We start from the raw sequence: 26,144 nt of genomic DNA, 5'->3' as shown, positions 1-26,144 counted from the left end.
CTGTAAAATGCATGGTCTGCTGGGAAACACAGGCTTGACAAATTAAGAGCCAGAGTAAATGAAATGATGACGACTTATTATTGGCATTTCAATCTACTTGAACTGAGCAGCACATTTTACTGTCATATGGCAGATAGGGACTTACGATACTTGCTTACAACCGTGTGTGAGCTATGCTCATCCCTTGCAATAATAAAATTTTCCCTATGGGCCCACTTTCAATTTCTACATGTTCTGCCTCACTGCGAGTTTGCCATTGCCAGCTACATTTGCTCAGCTTCAGTCAGTCCTAACAGTGATAAATTTGTGAGACAGAGGGGCATAAATAGATGGCTGTACTTTGGGATGGTTGCTGTTGCTGTGCAACAAAATATACATGTCTAAAGCAGCAGGCTATAGCCTTCCTAAAGCCATTCAGGTAGTCATTGTAAGGTAAACAAGAGAATAAAGGAACACCTGACAGAACGGTCCACCTGCATTATCATGTTGAATCACCCACAACGGCAGGTATGCAATAAAGTTAGTTAATATACAGGATCTGTGTATACTGCCTGTGGCATGCCCAGGCTTTCCATCTCATTGTTGCCCACATCAGGTGTGGGGTAGCAGTACATCGTAATTTCCCTAGTCTAAGTGGCTAGATCTCCTTCCTAGGGCCACCAGCAAACTACGGGGAAAACCATACCCATGCTCTGAAGAAGAGGTCAAGAGGTCAGTAAGGACTCCTAATTTGACCAGGTCACATTTCACCATTTTCTCCCCTTTTGTATTATGAACTTTACGATAGTAGAAGAGGAACGAGCCATCTCTTTATCCAAACAGAAGTAAGGGGAGCCTCAGAAGCAGGAGCTGCTCCATTTTAGTAGTACATTTTACATGGGGCTTTTGAACTTCGACCTACTTTTCCTTTCCTAACAGGTAGAATACCATTAAAGCATGGGGGTGTTCTAGTAGGACTGGATGGAGAACAGAGGTACTGCAGACATGGCCATGAGGGAAGTATTCATTAAATATATTAAATATATTTTTATATTAGATAAGTTAGAGTGACCTGCAGACTTATGTTACCGTTATTTTTATTACTCATTCAATTTCATCAACCAGAAAATCTGTTCAGAATTGCTTGCATTTCCAGTATGTCCAGATCATGGCTGCTCCCTCTAACCCTAGTTTGCTCAAGCTGGCTCATGGCCAGTCTCCTATATACACAATAAATGGGACATTTGGTTCAGGGCAGCGATAACGTTAGTGACATGATATGCCTGACTCAAACTGTAAATTCACTGTAAAGAAAGCCCCATACTCCCCTTAACATGTAAGCTCTTCTTTTGTTTTCAGTCTCCCTATAAAAGGGACACCTTTTCATTATATTCACAGAGATCTTTTTTTTTTTTCCACAAAATTATCAAGTATATACACTGTATCATTACATTAAGGTGTCCCAAGTTCAAGGTCTATACCTCCCCCTTTGAATTTCAGTTGCCTTCAGTGGCATCAAGACTAGCCATGAAGCTGGATACAGTTTTAAACATACATAAAAGGAAGATGATAAAAATCAAACTTTAGAAAAGTGTTTCTTATGTTTGGTTAGTTGCTTCTGTGCTCTTTTCTCCCTACTGTGATTAGATCTGTGGGGAACAGCAATTGCTGACACTCATCATGAAGATAAAATGTGTCCTGCATGTGATTTTTAGAAAGTAAAAGTAGTTAGTTGGAGAAATCATTTACAGAGAAAGTGACAATCCTCATCTGAGTTCCTCTGTCAAGGTGCTGAGGGCACCAACGGCCTTATCCATCCTGAGCAGCCTTACCTGGCTCACACCAGATGCTGGTTGCCTGAGGGCACCAGAGCCCCTTTCAGCTCAGGCTGGGGCTGGGCCTTGCCTGAGCCGTGCCACAGGCTGCACAAGCCTGCCTTGTCCCCTCACCTTGCTCAGGTGTCACCAGGCTGGGGGGAGCCAGCTGCCAACAGCCCTGTCCTGCTCAGGATGGGGCCTGCCAGCAAGGTCCCTGCCCTGTCTGTGCTAGGGCCACCCTGGGCCCCAGCTTAGCCCTGCCATGTGGAGCAGCCCCACACCTGCTGCTCCCTCACAGTGAGCTCAAGCAAGGCCTGATGGCCCAGGAATGAGCTTAAATATGGCTCCTGGACCCTTGCACAGAGGGCATGGGGTGATGGCCCCAGATGACATGGCTAAGGGCAGTTAAGGCAATTATTGGTATCCTTAGGGCCCTGACACTATTCTCATCAGCCATGTAAACATTCATATAGACTCTTTATGCTAGCCTGAGATTCAAAATGTTTGATCATTTAAATACCACATCCTGCAACTGATCAGAAAGCGCTTTATTCCAGAGAAGCTTCTGTGCCACGTGCACCCTTGTAAATCAGGAGATATTACAGAGCTCAAACGCTGAACAAAAAACCCACTCTGAAGATGGTGAATGGCTTGAGCTTACACAAAGAAAATTACATGTTATAGCATGGAGCATTGAACCAAATGCAAATTATGCTGTCTATCTAAACTGTAATGCAGGGTTTCAGACTTTTTTCCATCTACTATTGTGTTTACAGATTTCAGAAAGACAGACTGTTAATGACAAAGGCAGGGGCTTCTTGAGAGAACCGGGCTACTTGAGAGAGCAATGCTTTTAGTACTCATCCTAGAAACAACAGAATAACATTATGTAACAGAACAATAGAATCCTATTGAAGTATTCCTTTGTAATTGTAAGGACAGAGGTATTCTTTGCACTAAATCCCTATTGATGCAAGTCGACAAAGACAAGCTTACACTTGCTGAAAATTTGGTGATCAAGTGTTTTTCTCAGCAGCATGTCTGCATCCAGCATGCGTAAAAGAGCCACATCTGTTGGAGAGAGCAAGTTCAGTCTGGGAGGCTGTATAGCTGAACTGCTACAGAGCTCAGCTCTGCTCTGAGGCTCAGTGCAACATACAGCTTCCAGATCTAATCAGGCATGCATACAAGCAAATGGCCTGCTCTATCCAAAGGTATTCTACATTTGTAGGCTTGGCTAAGGGAAAACTGAGCTTGCCTGTGTTGATGCAGCCTGTATGAGACTGTCAGTGAATCTCATTTACACCGGACTAGGTCAAGACTTCAGCTTGCTTGCTCCTGCATGTTACTTTCTCCAGGCTTTGCCTTATTTATGGTAGAATCATCTTTCAGTCCAGTTTGCAACCTTCTAGGCTTCCTTCTAAACATGTGAACTGCAGTTAACTTTAAGAGCTTGACTCCACATCTGTTTCCCAGGGTTCAAGTTCTAAGCTGCTGTGCAGTGTCACTGCACTTCCTATCTTCTTGTTACGCTTTTGTCAGTGCAATCTTCCTTCTCTCTTTTTAAAGCGAGTACAAGACTCGCATAGTGGGACTTGAAGAATATATCATTATATTTCTAACCGTAGTAGTAAAATTGGTTCAATAACTTGAGCAGACTCCTCAACTTTTTTTCCAATGGGTTAACACTCCTCCGTGTTTGTCCTTTTGCTATGTTCTTTCCAATTTTTAGATACTGAACTCTCTAGTCAGACAGAATGCTTCAAGTTCAATGAGAATTTGGCTTAGATGAGAATTTCTACTAGTGCCACCTTCTGCTACCTTAACAACCAGTATGTACACCTTACAAGTAACATTTTCTTTTGAAGTGTCTGCCTGTTCCACAATCGCTTCCATTCTGAATATTGACTGAAAAATGATACTGGAAATCAAATATTACAGGAACACTTGCATATGCCTGTTTTCCAATAGGAATTCAAAATGTCAGATATCAAGCCGTTTTCCTCCAAGTTGTTTATTTGATTTTATCCAGGTCAAAAGAGAAAACCTCTCATTTAAGCAATTCTACATCAAAGATCACAGATCACAAAACAGATTAAATCAATGGGAGCTTCTCTCCAACAAGGTTGTATCAAGATAGATAAGTGTGTTTCAAAACCAATTTCCTTGAGTAGCAACCCGTAATCAAAGCAGAATTAATTACTGATCCTAAATTCCTTCATAAAAAAAGTTCTGCCACATTCTACATTAATAGTTCTAAGCACGGAAGCTTTTAGTGGACAAATGCAGAGAGTAGATATTAATAATGATTTTTTTAAACAGGGGATTTTCTAGTTTTTTAAAAAAATGCTTTATTCAAATTTCAGTCTAAACTATAAGGTTCTCAACAATTACACATGCAAAAATGCCACCAAATATATATAAGCCTGTCAAGCATAGTTCGTAATATCCTGCAATATGGCAAGGGGTAAAAAATGTTACATTCCAAGAAGTTACATCTGGTAATCTACCTATGCGAGACAATCAGGAGTTCAGGCTCCTCAGTTCAACAGCGCACATAAGCATGTTCTTAAATTTAAAGTATGTGCAAACAACAATGAGCAACTCAGACTTCACGTGATTAATGCTCAGTTCATTGACATAAGTCTTGACATAAGTGACCATCTTCTACTTCCTATAGGTGGATGTCTCTGTTCTAAGTACTAAATTTCTTTAAACCCTATCATGAATACGTTTTGGAAATATAACTGTCTTATATTACTCTTGTGAGTTTTTCCTTCTTCAATATGGGGTGCATCTTTTCAATGCTAGTAATCCTTTTCTGACAAATCAAAAACCCGTAAGTCATTACACTAAAATGTATTGCAATTCCATTACTTATTAAAATCCTGGGTCAAACTTATTAAGGTCCCGATCCAAGAAAGGACTTAATCCTTCATGAAGCACATGCTTAAACTACACTTCTTAAACTACAAGCCGTAGAATAATGGATTTATAATCTATTCTAAATGTGTTAGCAGGCAGTTCTTGCCCTGATTAGCTATTCTGAAGGTAGGCAAATGGGAAAGACAGCCAGTCAGGTTTCTTGCTTTCCCTCCTCCCCACTTCCCTTTATCTTAAGTCTGAGATTTTCTAGTGGGCTGAAATTTCTAGTTTCATCTCCAGAGTTGATCAAACTCACCTCAGTCATCACACCAGAGGAGACAAAATTGAGAAACAGGGCAATGCAGTTACAGCTCTTCCGTGTCTGTTTCATAACTTATCGCATCCTGCTCTACTCCCAATTTGTCTCTACCCTAACTTCTTTCCCGTCCCCTTTCTTAGCATTCAGGTCTACACTAGCATGACAGTAGATTCAGATGTCTTCCATTTCATTTCCATAAGTTTGTACTAGGATTACATTTGGTCCAGGAACTGTACTTAACGATTACATAGGTCAAGTATGCACCTGTACCCATTGCTGCTTATTGAGCAGAACTCCTCTTTCATTTTTTTGGAGCATCCTGCAGTAAGTAAGCAGACCAAAAAAAAAAAAAAAAAGAAATAACTCTCAATCCCCTCCTTATTTGCTGAATACAACTATGTGAAATTACACTAGGATCACCAAAATTCCTACATCATCACTGAAAGGTTCAGTTTTACAGGTTTTGGATTAATTGATATGTGTTTTACAAAATACCTGAAGTTATCAATACCAACTATCTTTAAAACTAAGCCCTCTTTCCTCTCTTAATAGTGGTAACCTGGAGTAAGAGTAAGACATAGAAGAAAATATTGTATTGTTGTATATCTGAAATACAACAGTTGCGTGTCTCTGAAAATATTGCAAATTCCACAATAAATGTACTGAATGTACCACACAATATTAGGACATTATCTTGTACAATCCCAATTCCAGATTTTTAACAACGAAATAGACCACACAGGGACATTCTATGACTAATATAAAATGAACCTTTGCTCTATACCATGGCTGTGCACGTGTGTACCGCTCAGAAGAAAACAGAAGCGAGTTGTACAAAATGCATTGAAGGATCCGTTGTTTCCTTCCTGGAGAATAGTGTCCAAAACTAGGCTAGGCAATATGATAATAATTTTTTTCTTTTATTGACAACTGTATTCGATGAAATTTGCATCAGTGAATCTACATGACTGTTTTAGATAGGATCAGGGAGCACTTTTGAAGCAAACCTCCCACTCAGCCCGAGTTAGTGGTTTGCATCACAGAGCAGTCTCAGAGGGTACAAACTTTTCCTTTTGAATGAAACTAAACTGAAAGACATGTTCATTCCACTCATAGGTATTCTGTCCACAGGACAAAATTAGAGCTAGTCTACGGCACCTCTGTTCCCTCCAAAACACGTATGTTGCAGGCACTGCTCCCTTAGCACTGACTGCTTCTCTCCACAGATCCTTTCCTACTATACCACACTACTTCCTAGTGTAGACAGCCCAGGAAGAGCAGGTTAGGAAGACCTTCTAGAAGGAGCAGGGAGACTGCAACCTCTCTTGTGGAGCTACCAACTGTGCTCAGGCAGAGAAGATCCTAAAGATGACAGGGCCATGCAGCATTGCCTGCAGCTGGGAGCCTGCAGCTCACGCAGAGACAGCACTGAAGAGCAGAGCCAGCCAGGCCTCAGGTGGGGCTGAAGGAACTTCCTAAGGACCAGAGGGGAACATGCAGGGTGTACTGCAACTCAGAAAGCCACGGAGTTAATTTGAAAGCAAGTCTGGAAGCAAGAGTTGCTGCAAGTACATGGTGATCAGGGAGAAAGTTGGATGTAACTTATTTTCTGCTCTCTTCCCTAATTGGTTGTTTTTCACTAGCAATTTGTTTTTGTTCTAGCTTTTATTCAAATCATAACTGGCTTCTTTAATCTTTTGGTCTTCTTTAGGGAGTTTCTGTAGGGAAAAGGACCAGGCAGATCCACCTCAAAACTTTGGCTGACTCAGGGTCTCATAACAGGCCGTGTGTAAAGTTAGTTCTGTGGTCCCTGCAAGGAATCAGTCTTCCATGATGCTGACCTAATTGATAGCCCCAATCAGAGTGCAAAGTGAAATGGAAATCACTGAAGTCAAATGCAAGCAAAAACAGTTTGGGTAACTACATGCTAGATGTACCAAAATTGCAAAGTTATATATCATACTTGTTGAGAAAGTCTTGAATGGGAGCAATATAGCTGACTCATAGAAAAAACTGAAGACACTGGAAATGCTTTTTCTCAGGCTGAGTTAGATTAATGAGGTCTTGAAGTCTAATTTTCATATTGATTCTGTTAGTACCTTACTGCACAAAGGTTCCCCCACAGAGTGAACAATCTATTATCCGGGATGGACAAATGTAGCAGTGACTGAAACACAAACTTTTAAAATCGCTAAATGGAAATATAATACTCATTGTTCCACTGCGGTGTTTAGCACCCTGATTTTAAGCAAAGAACAGTATTCAAATTTCATTCAGCTTCCTAAAAGAGATTAAGAGTATGTCATCAAATAAATTTCAAATTGAAACGTAAGCTTGTTCATGATGGGGAAAGCTTTTCTTCAGCAGAGAGTTCAGGCTAGTCATGGAATAAAAAAAGCTGTATTTGGCTCATGAATAACAGGAGTAAATTATTTACTTTAAAGTTCTGTTTTATGCCCTTTACAAGTTCTTCAGAAAGAGTTTCGATTTGAAGGGGGTTAGGCATAAATACCTAGTAATATAGACGGTTACGAGGACACCGGCAGAAGATAGTACCGATAAGTATATGTCACAGTTGCAAGCAATTTACTGCTTTGTTAGACATCAACAGTAAATAATAATTATTAACAATCGATTCAAATATTGAAAACACATTAGTCCTTCAAAATAGTTTATATACAAAAGCTTAGCATTGAGCCAAAATATTTAAATAGCGTTACTTACAAGAGGGCCCTGATCAACAACGCAGTTAGTGTCTGCTGTCCCTAATGAGGACAGTATTGCGCCTGACAGCAAGGAAAGGAAGAAGATATTGAATGGGTTTCTCTATGGCATATTAAAGCACGCATCAAGTTTAATGCATCTTGCCACAGACATTTTTGTGCAACTACACAACCAGGAATCTTGTAATTATATGCCAAATCAGATCAGTCTTTCAGAGCAGTTTGCAATGACAGCAGCAAAGACAGCATCTCGTGGTATGTTAGCCACAGGCTTAATATATGTGGACCTTGAATGCCAACAGCTGAGGAGGCTGCTGTAGAAGCTGAAGAGAAACGAGCCACTCCATATTCCAGGTTCACTGAGGAAAGAAAAAAGCTACAGCGATGCCAAATTCTCATTTCACAGGGCAGTTGGTACCTAGGCAGGCAGTGAGCTGTGACTATTGGTTTGTCTTTTTCACTCTCACTGCCCCTTCTCATATCCTTCATCTGTGTTTTGTTTGCCTGTTTATGTCTTGTCATGAAACCAAGATAATGAGTTCTTTTAAGCATAGAATTTTGTTTGTTAATGTTGTAAAGTATTAAACACAATAGGAGATTCATCAGCACTTGCGAGTGCTATGAGCAATAGGAATTGAATACTAAAGTATATTGAAAAGGAAGACAAATTTAACTTTGAAAGGATTTTGAATATCACGAAATAAGGACCATCAGGAGCAGGCGTACTCCTGAGAGACACTGATTCTGCACAGGTTCTGTAGAATCATGGTTTTGTATGTATATTTCAAAGTACAGAAAAAACCTGTATTTTGTCCTAGGGAGAAATGCAGATGCCCAATGTGAAAGCTGAACAGTCTTTGAACAGAAAGTTTTCTGGAAATATTGAGGAACTGATTGCTTGTTTTAAAAAAGGAGATTCAGCTGTTTCAGGCAAGGTGAGCTGGATTTCTTGCACAGCGTACATGGCAGCGAGTGGCTACTGATGGGTCTGTGTCACAAGGATGGGTATGGAATGTAACTTCAAGACAGTGCAAAGTGAATCACATTTGAGACCAATTTTTATTTACAGCTTCAGTGTCTGTGATAGCCTGAGCAAAATCCAGGGATCTGAAACAACTTCAGATGTTTAGAAAGCTCTGCTACAGATTTAGGTTTTGTGTTTGTTATTTTAGAGAAAAAGTTCACACTGCATAGTCCTGGCAGTAACTGATTTCTATCACTGTTACTCCTTTTTTTCCTAAAATCCACAAGCAAGTGAATAATTGGCTTCACAGCAAGTCAGAGGAAGGACATTTAGGTTTAAGTCTGAATCAGCTCCTAACCTGGGTTGATTAAAAACAAATGCAGTACTTTTTTGGCAGTTAATCCAATTAACCATTAGTAATTTGGCAGTAATGGTATCTAGAAGGAAAGGTGAAACTTGCATAAGTAGATTTTTCTAGAGGTATGTGCCATACACTATATGAAAATTGATTTGTTCTGAGTGAAATCTGAATCTGAAATGTACTAATATTTGTAAATAGTAATGAAAGTTATATGACATTTGGTTTACAAAAAAATGAAATAAGAACAGTAAAGCTGTCTTGTTTTATTACTGTAATCTTTGTCTTATGGAGTGATAATGAAAATATGTCTAAAACTCCTAGACTTAATTATCTAATTGAAAATGCATAGATCAATAACTAAACCGATGGCTCTGTTTTTTGGGGAGCAGCTGAGTTTGAACTGCTCTTGGCAGTGACTGCTAATCTGGACACTTTTTTAGCTACTTTAGATGACGGACTTCATTCACCCAAGCATTAAAATGTGAGTATCAATTCCTGGCAATGAGTCACCTTATTTGAGTTACTGACGTTGCAAGTGGTCTGGGAAGCAAGCAGTCCTACAGCTAGGTCTTCTGATCTTTCATCCTACTAGAGACACGACACAACTACTGTAACTCTGACCTTGCTGGCTTGAGGTATTTAAAATTATCTGATCATCTGACAGCTTGACAGCTTTGACTTTGACAAATACAGCTTCTCCTCTGGCTTTGACAAATATAGTCTTTTCCCACTCATATCCCATTAATAAGCTGCAGTAGAAATCATTTTCCTAGCACATTGCTTCCACCACATCACCTCTTTTTGCATATCCTCACTGTCCTTTCTTTTTCCTGGACAACACACCTCCAGGCTCTGTAGCCTATCCTTACCAAACCTGCCACCTCCCAGGATTTCAGCTCCTGTCTCTACTCTGCCAGGTGCCCATGCTGTCTAACTGTTAATGCTTTTGTGAAAACGTTTCATGCCTTCTCCTCCATCAGTCTAAGTGCAGTAAAAGTGATTCCCTGGAAACCTCCGCTTAGTTAGCCCATCGACACCTCGCAAATCCTTTCTGGACACATCCCTCATTAAGATGCCCACAAAAATTTCACTTGAGTCTGACTGTTGTCTTTCATAGTGACCACTACTATCTTATTGCTGCTTTGTGAGCCTGCATTCTTGATGGCTTTGTCCTCCTTTTGTCCCTAGCTTAAGTGATCTTTTGAATCCTTTTCTCCTGCCTCCTGGGCTTCACTGTAAATGTGAATGCTTCAGACAAACTGCTTGTGAATTGAAACAAAGAGCCTCACAGTAACTAAATGTTAATGACTTGGTTTTTTTTAAAGATCCAAGCTTAAGGCTCTACCTGGAATGGCAAATTAAATTAAATTAACAGCCACATTTATTTTGTGCATGAATATGAGGAAAAATAATCTTTTTTCTATTGATTGTCTCCAGTGCCCAAGCCTAAGTCTCTATCCTCTTGAGAAGAACTCTGAAACTATTCCCTGCAGACAGTGTGCCCTGTTGCTGTAAGTAAATATTTATAAACCAGATGTGCCTTAAAAATTAAAAATTTTAAATCAAAACAGATATATATCTAAATATTTTGATGCAATTAAAAATAGGCAAAGAGGTACAGGACAGCGAGCTGGAAACTACACCGAGACTGGAAAACTTGAGCAGTACTGATAAGTGATTCTATGTAATAAAAAATGGAGCCAGAAAAAATGAGGCTGATAATGTGCTTAAACAGATATTTTCCTTTGTGTTCCTGTTATTCTCACTTCCCCCAGAGTAAATCTCTGGATTATCATCAGAATGAATGGGAGTTGAATTGGCCCTGTAGTTACTATTATAAAAAAAAAAAAAAGTGCTGGCAACTGATGACCATGCCATGAGCTTTTGGTCATTGTAGCAGCACCAGCAAACAGTATCTAAGGGATTTAATGGTCTGGGAACCCGGCACTTCGGAATCAGAGAAACACAAAGAGAATGATGCGCTGCCTTTGTTAGAGAATACTTTAGGTTTTGTTAATGGCTTACTACAGCAAAACATAATAAAACAAAATATGTAGTCTCTACATATTCTTTCTCCATGTGTTTGTATAATTTTTGCAAAACTGAATGTTTAACAAATGAATCTCCTTTTTGCATGGCAAATTTTGGTGAATAACAGATACAAGAACTTTTCTTTATTAAACGTATCAGGTAAGGGTGTTTGAAGCAATAAAACAGACTTCAGCGGAGTAATGATCCACAATGGCACATCAGCAACCGTATTTCATCTTCACAAGCGATATGAAAAACAGGAATTTCTGTGTGAAGATGCAGTCATGTGCTTGGATTGCTCATATGCTTATCACCTCCAGATTATCAATGCCTCTATGAGGAGAAAGCCTAGTTCAACAACAATCTAGTTGAAAACTGCCACACTTCTTGTGTGATACACACTTTCCTTTAGAGATTGTAGAAAGAGGACAGTTTGATAGAATGAAGTATGCTCCTGTCTAGATTTTGCACTTGTTTAAACAGTTTGCTGGTGACTAACTTTAGTGTCTAAATTAAAGCTGTTGCCTTCCTGATAAACCTCTTGAGAAATACTGCCATCCAGGTAATCAATGTGCTGCGCCTGCACTGGCTCGGGTACCTAGATCTGCAGCAGGCTGGTTTAGGGCACACAGTCTTAACATCTGCCACAGAGATATCTGGTGCTGGCTTCTCACTCAGACATGATTCTGGACTAGATAGGCTTCAGGCCTGATCCTGCATGACAGTTCCCACTTTTTTAGCATTAAAATTAGCATTTTCAGTTATATCAGATATTGCTTGCAGGTTGCATCATATGTGAGGGAGATTCTTTGTTTCATTTACAATCATCTCTTTGATGCTATGTCATGGGAAACATGCTAACAAATGATCACCATTCATTTTGCTAGCCACCCTCAGGGTCAGCCTTATCTGATGCTGTGGATATCTCTGGATAGAAACGTGCTGCCAGATGGCCTCTTCAGCACTCCCGAGCTGTTGCTTTTCAGAGTACTGCTTCACTTAAGGTCCCAGGTGCAAAAGGCAATGTTGCTTTACACGTCAGTGCTGAATTTTCAGCTCAGATGAATTCATTAATTTATGAAAAGTTGTTAATGCTTGTATAAAAGGTGATATCTCTCACTTCAACCCTGACTGCAAGAAAAGGAAGTGGAGTTCTGGCAGGTATTGCCTGAAACAGTGCTGGTATAAAACTGAGACCTTCCTTTCCAATGCTCAGAGTTATGCCAGGATTAACATAATTGAATTAGCATATCAGAGATGTACCTCATACATGTGTGTGTGCACACATCTCCAACATGGTATTTTGGTATATATATATCTGTCTCAACAATTTTTAAATAAACATACATTGTAGAAATTCTCTTTATTTATAAATATACATATATATAAACAGAAACACGTGCACACACACATATATAAAAGGAACTAAAAGAAATCAGCCAAAATGGCTGAGCTGTGCCTGAGCAGCAACTGGGGACAAATATTATGTTTCATCTATGCTAAATTATTCTAGTGAATTTTTCTTTTGAGAATGTTTATATTGTTCATGTTTCGGAGAAGGAGTTTGAAGTTTAGCAGTCTCTGCTGAGATACACCATTTTTAGATGTGCTTTTAGTTGCAGCCAGATTTGGTCGCATGTTAAGATTTAGGGAAGAACCCCTCCTTCCTCCTAGATCTCATACGCCCAGGTGGAGAGTTTTCTTGGTTAGATTCCTTATGAGTCCACCTGCACTGGACATGCTCCAGCCTGGAGCCGAGCACGACTTGGCCTGTAATTTGCAGACATGAGATGGTACATGCTGTGCTGTGTGCAGATCTGGGCACCTGAGCTGAGAGCAGAAAGGATTAGACTGTGGCAGCCTGCTTGCCTGATCTGAATATGACAGAGACAAGGGCTGGGACTGCAGAGAAATAAGATTTCTGAGAAAGAAATGGAGACCAGAGAGGAGCAGGTAAATTACAAGCAGACTAGAAGCAACAAGAATAAAGGCTGGAGCTAGATCTAGTAATGGAGGTGTATCTCAGTGAAGTGATCTGTCCATACTCTGTTTTTAATCCGAGAAGAAGTTTTGTTCACGTACAAAGAGGCAGATAGTGTGGACCTGAACTTGCAACAAACCTGCTTCAGCTCTGTTTGTGTCTCTTGTCAGCAGTTGCATGCCATGACAGTGGACATGCAGCAGCCTAGCCCTCAGCCATATCTGGCCCTGTCATCTGTAATGGACTTTCAGAAATAGTCCAGCAAGTTAGTTCATGAGTAGAAATGATTGCTACAGTAGCGAATTTGAAATGGTAACTGCTGCATAATAACACATATGAATTTTAAATTAATGAACAAAATATTTGTACTGGAAACTTTAAAATGATACTTACAACCTGATCCTGCAGAGACTTAACACACATGCTTAATTTTCAGTTGAGTAATATGACTGGAAACACCATGCAAATGAAGCACATGCATGTGCTAGAGTGTTAGATTATAATCAAAACACTTATGAACATGCTAGATATTAAGAGAGTGATGTACTAAGCCTCATGCTTATTTGTAAGCAAATGAGAGGTCATACTCAAATTTTGGAAGTCAAATATGTTCCTGAGTTCTCAGCAATTCCTCATCCACAGTGGTAGCTGCCACATGGCCAATGAAGACAGCAGTGTCCCATACAGAGACTAGAGCGGGAACAGAAATTCAAGTGGTATCATGCAAGAACCTATAAAAATAGTCTGAATTTTCAGTCATGTCTAAAGTAATACACACAGCAAAGTGTTCCACAAGAAATCCAAAGACTGCAATACATTTGCATGAAAATCGCTCACAGTTTCACACAGTTAACAAATTTATGCAAATAAGACGTTTTTCAGATTATCTGCAGCCAGTAAAGAACCGTGTTGTGGAATAATAAACGTTACCTGTGAACAGCCTGCCTATTTCCAGTCATTTTGTAGTGTCACTGCAGCCTAAGACAGCTTCCCTTCATAGAGCAGTTTTTCAGGTTTTCAAAGGTGCCTTTCTTCTGAATAGCACATCAGAGTCCGGTCCTGTGGAAACACAGCGAGTGTGAGGCATTCTTTGAATGTTTAGTGGAATGCTTTCAATTTGGTATATAGTGTTCAAGGGAACACCTTTTCCATGTTTCCGCATGAAGAGTTTTATATTTGAAGTTTTTAACCTAAAGACAGTACATTGACCAGTTTTACTTTGCAACATTTGCCATCAGTTACTGTTCTTTTCATAGTGATTAAGGTAGGTTTACTTGATCACTAGCAACTAAACCAATAAATTATCCTACAATATAAGATTGAGCCAGGATCTTTTATTACTATCTAGTTGATTTTTGCTCTAGCTGCTCATGCAAAGTAAACACTGCCATTAAACAAAGATTTGTTTTAAATGTGATCAAAGGACAATCTGCTTGCTACTATCTTTTCTTCAGACAGGAAAGGCTTCAGGGAAGAACTTACAGTTATACTAATAGTGCTATGGAGATAACCTAGAAAAACAGGTGTTGTAGATAATATTGTTTAAACAGGAATAACCTTGGAGATGCAGTTCTAATTCCCTACTATATTTAATTCTAGACTAAGTCCCACCCATTTGCAGAATGAAGAATTTATCATATTCATACTCTTTTTTTTTTCCTTTTGTGTCTCTTATGCTCCAATCTGAAATTTTTCAGAGGCAGCTATTTTGAATCTTACAGCTGAATGTTTAAATCTTATTTCTACTGTGCTAACTGATCCCTCTTGTCTTTGCCTCTCTACTTTTAACTAGCTGTTTTTATTATCCTGCAAGCTGTTGCTTTGCTTAGTACTAGAACAACATACTTCCTTTTGATAAATACGAGACAAAGAAGAAGCCTTACAAAGGCTAAGAAGCAGCTGTAAACCTCCAAGTTCTTCTTCATAGAGTTTTAACAAAATAAATCCAGTTTTATATTAATTTATCAAAAAGCAGGATTTTATTTTCATACTCACTTACATACCGGACAAAGAAAATCTAACTTCAAAGCGAGAAGATAACTTTTAAACAAGGAGCTCAATACTGGTCCTTTAGAAAGGCATTCTAATTTAGGGACTAAGGTTACTGGCCTGGGTAGTAGTGTTTCACACAGCTGTAAGGAATGATGAAAGAATGGCTTCCGACAAGCCCTAAAGTATATAAACTGCTGGGCTTGCCAACGTTAAAGTTGGTGTGTAGGGTGAGTCTGAGTAGGCCTTGTGTTTTTGTAACTGCTTTATGTGCTCTCCTAAAAGTTAGCTTTCTACCAATATGAAGCTTCTACTAAAGGGTAAGATGTTACACTGTTTTTGCTATGGTATCGCTGAGGCTACAGGAAATACTTTAAAAATACTTTGTGACAGTAAGGCTTTTATAGTAAGCAGGGTTTTATTTTAGTGGCAGAATGAAGGGTAGAACTTGAGCTTAAGCTTTCTACCATGTTATCAAAGGCTTCTCCTCATAGCTTCTGTAAACAATCATTGTGGGGGAGTATTTCATTGTGTGCTGCTCTATTTTTCTGTATTCATCTTTTACTGTTGTAGAAGGGTATAAGTGATGTAAGAAATACTACTAAGACTTTGACTCTAACTGTACACCTGGACATGGTGCAGATGTCCCTTTAAGTGAAGCAGGTCAGTTAGGTTCAAAATTGGCTACAACTTACATAAGAATACTTAAGGCTAGTGGCACTAAGTTTTATGCTGGTGATTTGGTCTTCTGTGGAAACTTTGTAAGAGGTAAGCATGAGAGAAACAGCAGTTATAGCACATAAGAAACTGTTATGACTTCAGTCAGATCAATATGCTTTGGTGAAAGTGGCAATACTTGCCACAAAAGGCAGTAGCCAACCTCTTTATAAAACTGAGCACTGAAGTTTAATAGTATAATGCTCTCCCCCCCCCCCCCCCCAAACTTAAATTGTTTTGGTAACTGACTTATGATCATTTGGCTAGTGTCAGTAATGTTATGCTTCTCACTAAAGCACCTTGGTGCTTCTTAAAGTAGCCTTAGAAGTTTCTTTAGTTTACCTTTAATTCTTAAGTTGGCAAAAGGGAGCTTGAAATTGAAAGTAGTTGCTATTTTATTATTTTGTGGAGGGAGTTTGAGGTTTAGCTGAGTGATTGGTTACAGAATGTCTAATTAAGGAGAATAGAAGTTTTAACTATTTCATTATCCATTTCCTGAGATGGCTTGTGTCTTTTAGCTAGCTATAGGGCATTTGTATATAACATGTCCTATATTTGTATATAGGGTGTTTAGCTGCCTCCCTCCTTGGAGGCAACAATATAACGAAAAAGGAATGTTTGAAATAGCTTGTGAAAATAAGTATGCTTTTGATATAATCTGCCAGGAACTACTCACTGATTAAAAACTTCATTGTTAAATTTGGTTGTCACACTGCAATGTGATGCACGGGTGCAGAGGAGTTCTAAGACAACAGAACTTCTTACTTCTCTGGGGCTCTTCAGGATTGCAGCTTAGCAGGGAGTTTGTAAAAACATATATTTGTACTTCTGAATCTTATCCTTTGAATTCCTAGAAAGTTTTTCTGGTTTCTGCTACTGTTACTTAAAATTTTAAAGTAGCTGAAATATAATGCTCAGTTAAATCTGTGACTGAAATAAAAATGCAGCTAACAATCCTGCTTGTCCTGTGACAAAAACTACTGATTTTCATTGACTTGTGTCTCCATAACTGCCTGTTTCCCAGAGTGAAGCATAAGCCAATTTTTACTGAGTTTCTACAACCTGTCTATTGACCTGGAACTCTACAGGTTATTTCTGAATCTTGACTTTTCTGACAGTGTCGGAAGGAGCTGTCATAAACGAAAAGATTAAGGCCTGGTAACACCATTTTCTAAAACAAAAATACCCTCTGTTAGTGTATGTATCTTCTATATATTGCTGAAATCCTTTCTCCAAGGCATCTAAAGTGTCTTATATACAAACATCATAAAATACTGATGATAGGCTGTGGTAGATGTTGTGATGTAGCAGAATCAGTGCACACTGAGTCTCAGATTGTCAACTGTATTTTGCAAAGAAGCCTTTATATTCTTGAAACTAATCTTGGAAAATTTCTGTTAGTGGAATGTTCCTTGTAAAAGGTACCTGGGAACTTAAGAACTATTGGTAAAAGGCCTAACTCTGTAAAGATCCTAGGCACTTCAGTATGTAGATAGTTCACACGGGGAATTTTCCAGCTGCTCTACTCTCCTTGACTCTGAAGATTCAACAAACTACATTCTAGAGCAGATGTATCAGTTTTGACATGTACATTTAAGACAGTCCAGAAAGAATTGACATATATGGTCAGTGAAAAAAATGAAGCTACTAGGTGCATTCCATACATGTTCTTTCCTTATGTCAAGTGCGTGTGGGGAACCCTGAACTCCAAGGGATTAAGCTTTTTGTTGAATATTAAGTAGAAATACTTAAATAACTGAGAATTAAATAATCTTTGGGAATTCTATTACTGTAAATAGCAATAATGTGGCAAGAAAACTAACTTCTCACATGTAGAAAGCATACCCCTTTGATCTACTGTCTAATAAATGATAACTATGTTCCTTTGCCCACAAGTTAGTTGTCTCCCTATCAAGAACGAACATTTCCTTAGTGTGAAGGAGATGAGGTACCTAATGTAATTACTATGCTTTTAAAGCCTTTCTTGAAGGTAGAATTATGAGGAAATGATTCATATTCTCTATCAATATCTTACATAAAGACAGTACACTGCTGAACACCTGATTAAAACTGGTAGCAGGATAAACCAAACAAGTTTTCTTATACAGTAGAGAAACATCAAGGCTTCTAAAGGAACCTTCCAGCTGCATGTTCAGAATGAAACTAAAACCAGGGGAGCAGCAAATTCCTACATAGGATGAGGAATGGAAGATGTTTCTTGCAAGTCAGATCGTTGTATTGGCTACAGCGTGTTCTGTCTGTCCTTTTGGAGTAGAATAAACAAATGGAGAGGGAAACTTTCTGTAGGTCATGCAGGATTTCAAACAGTACATGAACTAGTGTACTATGGCTGCAGGTCCATCTGCTCTAATACCTTGTCTCCTGCTGGTCTTGGCTTGTCATGCCTAAATAGGGCTACCAAAATAGAGAACAAGTCTGACAGCTTTCCCTTTACTGAGGAAAAAGTTTCATAAATGCATCAGATTGAGACATGAGTAGCAGTGGCTATGAAGTGTATGGTGGAGGATGCTAAGAGGGGCACAGGGATTGGCAGGAGCTAGGCTGTGTGTTTTGTCATGTTCCTGACTTGAAGTGCAGATTTCTTGTGTGATAGGACTAAGTCAAATTGCATCCTCAAAAGCATCAGTCTCTGCATAAAAAATGACCTGGGAACATAAATATTATGAAAACTCAGTGGCATTTAACTCTGAAGTCACTTAAGAGCAAGGATTTAGAAGTAGAGGAAAAAGTAGCAAGAGGCTTACAAAAAATTCCTAAGCCTGAATGAAGTGGAACATAGGTGGATTGCAACTGCCATCAAATACATACACTTCCAGGTGTCTAAAGACTCTGTTTTGAGCAGGTAGTGGGTGTGCAGAGCCACAGGTGAGCGAGAACCCTGGTCTCTCTTTTACTTGTCTTCCCCTCTGGATCTGCCTTGACTGGGGAGGGGGGGAAGCTCCCAATTTATCATGCCTCCAACTTCGTTTTCACTGACGAAGCACGGAGGTGGGTGCCAAAGATACGTGAGGCCCCTGACGCGATTCTCCCGTGGGGAGCAGGCGGCGGGGGCCGTCCCCCCGCAGCAAACCCCACCACAGGGTGGGGCGGGAGAAGGGGGGTGTGTGTGATGGGAGCCTCCCTCCGCCCCTACTTCCCTCCCTCCCGCGGTGCTTCTCTCTCCACCCCTCGCCCTGCCTCTCCCTCACACTCGCTGCTTGCCGGGCTGCCATCGAGGTGGCGCCAGGAGACCCGGCTCGCTCTCCCGCGCCTCAGGGATGTACTGAGAAGGGGGCAGCTCCCCTCGGGCCTCTCCGCGCTTCGCCCTTTTCCTCGCTTCAGAGCCTCCTCAGAAAGGGTCCGCGGCGGCGGAGCCCGGCGGTAAGTGGCGGTGAAGGGGGGGGGGGGGGCGCCCGGGGCGCTCCGGGGGAGGGGGGGAGAGGGCGCCGCGTGGTGTGGCAGCCGGGAACGTCCCTTTCCGTTCCTGTAATGGCTAGGGCTGGGCTTCGGTATTATATATAATATATATATATTTATTTACATACACACCTCCCATTGAACATCATTCTGGGGGGACGGGGCGGGGGGACGAAGTCAGGTGGTTTTGCCAGCTTGTCCTGTCTGTGTCAGGGGGAGCTCGTGGGTGCCCCGCTGGTCACGTCGCCCTGCTCTTCTTCTCACTAGGTGCCTGTCTATACGTGTATGTGTATATATATATATATATATATATAAAAAATATATGGCCACGTCGCCCTGCCCACTCTCTCTCTGAGTAGGTGCCTCCATGTACGCAGGTCACGCTGCCCTCCCTCCCTCTCTGTAGGTGCCTCTCTCTCTAAATATATATATATATATATATGTATAAATGTATATGCGGTGGCGCCGCCCACCTCCGTAGGTGCCCACGTACCTGTTGGCGCTGCCCCCGTGGCTGGGGACGTGCCGGCGGCCGTTGGGCGCGCGGCCGTTGGGCGACCGTTGGGTAACGGTTGGTTGGAAGCGGGCGGCGCGCGGGGCGGTGGGGAAATGGCGCCGCGAGCGGGAGGGTCCGGCGGGCTGGTGGTGATGGTGGCGGCTGCCCCTCTCCAACCGCTGCTCACAAGCTGGTAGAAAGCTGCCGCAGCCCAGGTGTTTCCCTAGACGTGCGTTCCTCCTACTCCGCCTTCAGCGCAGAGGAGAAAATAACGGGCGCTGATTCTTTTTTCTGTGTGGGTGGGGAAAGAAGAAGGAAAAAAAAAAAGGCGGTTGATAACTCATTTGTTGAAGGGAACTTGACTTTTTAGTTTTAATTTAAACGTAGTGCTGGGTTGCGCATCTGTCGCAGAACTAGTTTGCTAGCTTTTCTGCTTTAAACATTGCATATCCTTGCTTTTTTTTCCCCTCTTTACAAAATCTTTTCTCATTCGTGGTGCATGCAGAGAACACACAGAGAAACTCAGTTTGCAGAAGAGTGACACTGACTGTGCACAAAATGCTGCATACTGGGGGAAGAACTCAGCTCTTTTTATTTGCTGTAGGTCCTTTTTGGTTATAACAGCATTTTCTCCTAACAATAGCAAGTGAACCTTTGTCACTTAGGATTTTTTTTAAAGTTGGCAGTGTTTATGTTGCCTTTTTTCCTCTGCATGAGCTGATGTGGAGTGTCATCAAATCACGGGGCTGAATCTTGCAATCAGTACATGAACAGAACTTCACTTTGAAGGGAGCGGTGCCTTGGTAGAGGCAGTGAAAGCACTTGTCGTAGCAACGAATCCATCTTCCTATTGGCACTGCGTTATCCAACCCCTTTATTTATAGGTTTCTGTTGAAATTTCCGAACCCGTTCTTGGCTTGTGAGAGTACTGCTCTTGCAGTGCTGTTTAATTTGTTATGTGTGGCAACGTATGAGAAAATGTAAAGGAGATTCGTGTAACAGTCCTCTTTGTGTTTAGCTGTTGTATAGTTTATCTGAAATACTGAATGCTAGCTTAGTATGTACGTATTACTAGGGAAATGTGGATGAAAGCTACAAAATAGATGGGTGTAAATTATCTATAGTCTAATTTTTAAATAACTGATTCCAATCAATTTGACCAAAATTTTCCTTTTCTGAAAAAAGCAGAAAACCTCTATTTGACCTGTGTGTGTGTGGTGGTTTTTCCTCTCTTCTCCAGAGCTGTGTGATTCTGCAGCCATGGATGTGTTCATGAAAGGGCTCTCCAAGGCGAAGGAGGGAGTCGTAGCAGCAGCAGAAAAAACCAAGCAGGGTGTGGCAGAAGCAGCAGGAAAGACGAAAGAGGGCGTCCTCTATGTGGGTAGGTGAGCAGCGGAGATCATGCTGCTAGTCTGGTGTTCCCTGATGTTTGTGCTCATCTGCAAGAATGAAGGTTGGGTTCTCAGAGCTACTCTTCTGGGTTTTTCGTTCTTTCTTTTTTTAAAAAAGAAAGCTCATAGGAGAACCTTGGAAGACAAACAAGATGAGTTGAGCCCTCCTGGGTTTCGTTTCTTTGAAGCTGAACATTGGTTTTAAGCTGTTGCACTGTGCTGTCTGTGTTGCTACACTGTGGAGCCATATATGTAGCCCTATACAGAACAAGATGTGCATCATAGATGGTGCCTTACAGCACAGGAGACCAGCTGGCACTCTGTTCAAGAAGTATACTCCATTAAGGTTGGAGATGTGATTTTTTTTGATACAGTAAATGATATAAAAGCTAAAATGGAAAGAGGCTTCATAGAATCCTGTAGAACCTGTGGGTTTTCAGCAGTTTTTTCTTTCTTTATGAGAAGAAGCTTGAGAGGTTCACTCAGGAGCTGATCATAAACCATGCTGGCTGCTTTGTCTCGGAATAAAATGAAGTGGAAGGGAACGCGCTCATTAGGAAGGAGCCTGTTCTCTCTTTTCTCAGTTTTTAAGATCCCCAGCAGTAACATTTTTGTGTGGCAGTGTCATCTTGTCTTCTGAGATTACCCTCATGTTCAACACAACTGTACATCCATAGCTGCTTCTCTCTATGCCTCATTAATGAAGAGCTACTACAACTGAGATAGGGCAGGTAACAATGGAGAAAGTGGGGAAATATTGTGTAGTCTAGATAAGCCACTTAATTAACTTGGCACAGAGCCAGGGATGACATTCTGTGTAAATCTCAGATGAGTACTGTAGCTGTGTGATCATCATCTTTACTTAGCAGCAGGCTGTAGAGGACTATCTTGCAAATGCTGCCATGAAAAATTCCCAGGAAAAGAATCTGTCAAGATTATGAATAAACAGTTGCTTAAACACTTGTGGATCTGCCTCTCCTGTTCATCAAATTAAGTTGGGCTGTAGAAGAATGGAAAAGAAAATATACTACTACTTTGGCAGTTGGTTTTTTCAATAACTACGGCAGGTCAATTTTGTAATGGATGCTGTGTGTATTGAGGGACATGTGCACAGGTTTCTAAGAAGCTAGAACTGAAAACTGGAGGCCTTTCTTTCAAAAGGGATCACTGAGGTATCTGCACTTCTCAGTCTTTTGGGGATTCCCTCTGCCCTTGCAGGCTAACACCAGATTGTACCAAACTATTTCTGCTCCGGATTGGTTGGACGACTTGCTTCGAATGTACTTTTTTCCTACTGAGCCGCAGCAAAACTTGGTGTTCTTGCCAGCAGAGATGGAAGTCACTTTGGCAACTAACTGTAAGATGGATCTGCGTTTAAATGAGCCTCTACTCGTTTTCAATATCAAAATAGCTTTTGCTGTTTCACTGTAAATCATACTTGATAGCTATTGGGGCATATTGCTGCTTTTTTTAATGTTTTCTTGTAGTTCCTGACCATGCTTCTAGGGTCACTGATTTTTGTTGTATTAGAAACCTAGATTGCATGCAGAATTAATCTTTGTGCCTGACCTAGCTTCCTGATTGCAGTCGGGTTAGAACCTAGTTCTGCTCCCAAAGGCAACAGATTTCCTATTGTCTTCAGATGCACTTCTGCTGAGATTGGCCTTTGGAGGGCAGAGTCGCTATTATTTCAAGAATAAAATACCTATGGTAGTTGAGCCCTGAGCCATGATAGGGAGCCACACATACTACTGTAATAATAGTGACTGATCCCTTCCATAGCAGAAGACTCCTCTTCAGGAGGAAAGAGCTATATATGTTGTTTTGAGTAGCAGCAGCAACAGAGTCCTTGGTCAGAAGTGCTCTCCAAGAGTTCTAGCAGCTAATGTATCTGGATGTGTGCCTGCCCATCTCTAGATCTGGGAAGTAACAATTTTCCTGGTTGGTCTTTCAACTTAGATTTCAACTGACCAGTTAAGGACCACAGTGATATGCCTACAGGGTTATTGGTTCCTTGAGTTCTCTAAGTGAAATGGAAGAAACCAGAAGAAACATTACAGAACAGTAGAAATCAGTAAGACTTGGAAGCACTGTAATGGTGTTTGAGGACCTCCATGTGGGCTCAGTTCAGGCAGAGGCTGGCTGTAACTAGGTCACCATTCTGTGCTGCTTGCCAAAGCAGCATTTTTAGGCTGTTCTGAATCCTCTTCAATTTCTGAGGGGAAGAGAGGCACTAGGTATTTCTCCTTCTGTTTCCCAAGTGCACAGCAGGGGTAACTCTTTCCCTTGAGCAGCATTAGTGAAGGTTGAGGTGATAATCTCTTGCTTCTGTTGGCTGGTAGTGGCCGCAATCCAAAGCGCTTAGTGTGGTGAAACCCGTTTGTAAGCAGAGGGAAGCAGCGCATTGCATTAGAGCTCTTGAGGGTTTTTCCTCTCCCTCTCTGTAGCTGGATTTTCAGATATGAGTTTATCAAAGGCAGACTCTGCTATGAAAGCTACCTGACATCTGGCAAAAGATCCTACCAAAATTGGAGCTGAGAGACGAAACTCCATGACATTCAGCCTTCCATTGTTAGAAAGAATTAATGAGATGCCAGATCTTTGGCCTAGCTCCCACAGATCTTAAATTCCACTGGTTTCAGTGAGAAACTAAGTAAATATTGAGAGCAGCTGTACCTTTCTGCCCAGACTGTGCTTAGCTGTTTGAAACTGTAGAATTATATATTATAATGTAAGAGTTGTAATTAACACAAGCAATAGCTTGGGATACAATGTTGTTGTAATTTTTTTCCAAAAGGGAGAGCATACAACCCTTGAAGAAAGGCTCAGGGAGGTTTAACAGGGTTTTTTCCTCCGTGCTGAAATCTGTTCTTTACTCCTATGGTTTGTCCTGCTTTTTACTATACAAGACACTGTTTGATATAATCTATGGTGTGTTTTTAGGCTTTTAAGTTTTTTTTCCTGAATTCCTCTGCTGACTGACTTCAGTGTTGGCCAGCTGAAATCAGTGGCTCTGTCTCAAGCCATACAAGCGGAGCATCAGGACCTTTGTCTAATATGTCAAGAATGGTCTGATCATTGATTAGAAAGGAAGACTGAGATTCAGCAGTTCTGAATCACATATGCTACAATATTTAGAACTGGGTTTCCATGTCTCCTTCAAGAGCTGTGGGTGTGAAGCAGTAATGAAGTGAGCTGCAATCCTTACCCCCACTCATTTTGAAACTGGGAGCTGACAGCAGTAGTGTGATGCTCTTGCATGCTATCAGCAATATACTGCTAAAGAGTTCCTTTGAGCCCTGTGTAGTTACCAGGGAACTAAAATTTTTGCTTAATTGACTCTTGAGTGTGTTCAGTGCTCCAGAACAGAAATTCTCAAGTTTTAACTGTGTTACACCATAGAAGAAAGGAATAGTTCCTCAGGAGAGGGGTGGGTAGCAGCAGAGTTGTTTCTTACTCCCTGTACTTTGCTGGCACCTGGTCAGAGCAGCAGTCTTGAACTATTTGGCAAGCCATACAAATTCCTGTGTTACAACCCCCTCTCATAAGGTTTCTTATTTTCCTTCAGTAAAACAAAGGCCAGTGGAGTAGTCAAGGCATTCAAGGTCCATCTGGCGGAATAATGCGCTTCAAGAGTCCTTGCTGAAAATCTAAGTGGGCAGCACTCAATAGCAAATATCTTCCTTAGGTGCTGAATTCTCCTTTCCCTAATCTGGGTTTATGTTCCCTGTTTCCAACCAGCTGTTAATTAGTGACCTGATTTTCAGGGAGGGCTTGCTTGGTATATAGCAGACATCTCCTAAAGGGCCCAGAAATGAGTGTAGTGCCAGATTGCTGATATACAGAACAGTTTTACTGAAAGAAAGTGGTGGTGAGAATTCAAAGAAGAATGTTTATTGTATTTTTTTGGTGACTGCACAAAGGCAAAATTTCAGGTTTTTGGTGTGCCCTGCCCCATGTGTACGATAGCCAGGAGAAGTAGCATTACTACTGACTACAAATGTTTCTATATCACCTAAGCAGTGTCAGTCAGTGTTAGGCCCTTTGTGTTTATCACCCCTGCTCAGATTTTTCAATCTCCCCCTGTTATGCAGGATACAATGAGCAAACTTATTGTGAAGTTTTGGGGTTGCCAGCACGGAAGATTGCTAGTTTGTATCGGGAACTTACAGGGGTGGCTAGCTTTCCTTCATTGCTAGCCTGAATTTGTCCTACTAAATGCAGCTGTTTTATTTAGGCCCTGTTCTTGCTGGTCCTATTGTTTCTATTAGAGCTGTGACCACAGAAAGAGCTTCTTCCATGCAAGCGTGCTGCAGTAGAGCAAATAATATTTAGCCCTAACATACTGTAAAGGTCTGGATCACTGCTTAGCTGGTTATTTGCCAATGGATGGATTTGGCTATGCCTATCTGTTCTGTATGGATCTGTTAGCCATGCTCTCCTTAAAGCAAAGCTATCTTTCGTTAATGGAGACTAGCGTTTTTAACTTAATTGTGGTTACAGCAGTGTTACAGCAGGGTAAGCAGATTAAGAGTAAGCTTGCAGGTGTTCCTCTGGAAATGCATGCAGTGCAGAGTTCCTCAGTGAGTTCTCCCTTACCAGCCTCAAGGGACTGAGTACCTGCTGTTCGCAGGTTGGCATGTGATGATCTAGGCTAGGATTGAAGACTAACTTCAGGAGGAATGAGACTGTGTTCCAATCTAACAAAGCATTTGGAAGTATAAACTTCAAGCATTTCAATAGACCCACTGAAGCTCTAAAATAGTGTTTAATCTCCTTCTAGAAGTGGGTAGAACCAGTTACCTGTTCAAATTTCAGTATATATTTGAAGTGTTTTGCTTGTTCAGGTCTCATGACCCTGCAAGATTGAGAACCAAAGGCCAAAAAGCAAGCTCTCAGACATGAGAGATCCTACCACCTTGGATTTAATCAAATGAAGGAATTTTCAGTGGTCTTTTCATTGAAAGAAAAGGCTTTTTCTAAACAGCAAATTAGAAAAAGGAGAAGACTTCTTTTTAATCTGTTCATTAGCTAGTTAATTTTCAAACCAGGAGTCAGTGTTTTTCAAAGTAACCATTTTCAGAAGGTCTGTCA

The 26,144-nt window shown here is 40.9% G+C and overlaps 1 protein-coding gene across 1 annotated transcript in view; it reads left to right on the top strand.

The window, feature by feature from the left end:
- The first annotated feature begins 18,744 nt into the window (after nucleotides 1-18,744).
- The window catches only part of SNCA (synuclein alpha), a 69,618-nt gene continuing 62,218 nt past the window's right edge, over nucleotides 18,745-26,144 (top strand). The window contains exons 1-2 of the mRNA XM_068941553.1: nucleotides 18,745-19,127; nucleotides 20,900-21,040. Of these exons, the coding sequence (XP_068797654.1) occupies nucleotides 20,920-21,040 (121 nt within the window). The 5' untranslated portion in view covers nucleotides 18,745-19,127; nucleotides 20,900-20,919. The remainder of the gene's footprint in view (nucleotides 19,128-20,899; nucleotides 21,041-26,144) is intronic.

Source organism: Struthio camelus, chromosome 4 (genome assembly GCF_040807025.1).
Source record: "Struthio camelus isolate bStrCam1 chromosome 4, bStrCam1.hap1, whole genome shotgun sequence".
Lineage (NCBI taxonomy): Eukaryota > Metazoa > Chordata > Aves > Struthioniformes > Struthionidae > Struthio > Struthio camelus.
The sequence above is the reverse complement of the archived record's forward strand: the minus strand, read 5'-3'. Positions and strand labels throughout refer to the sequence as shown.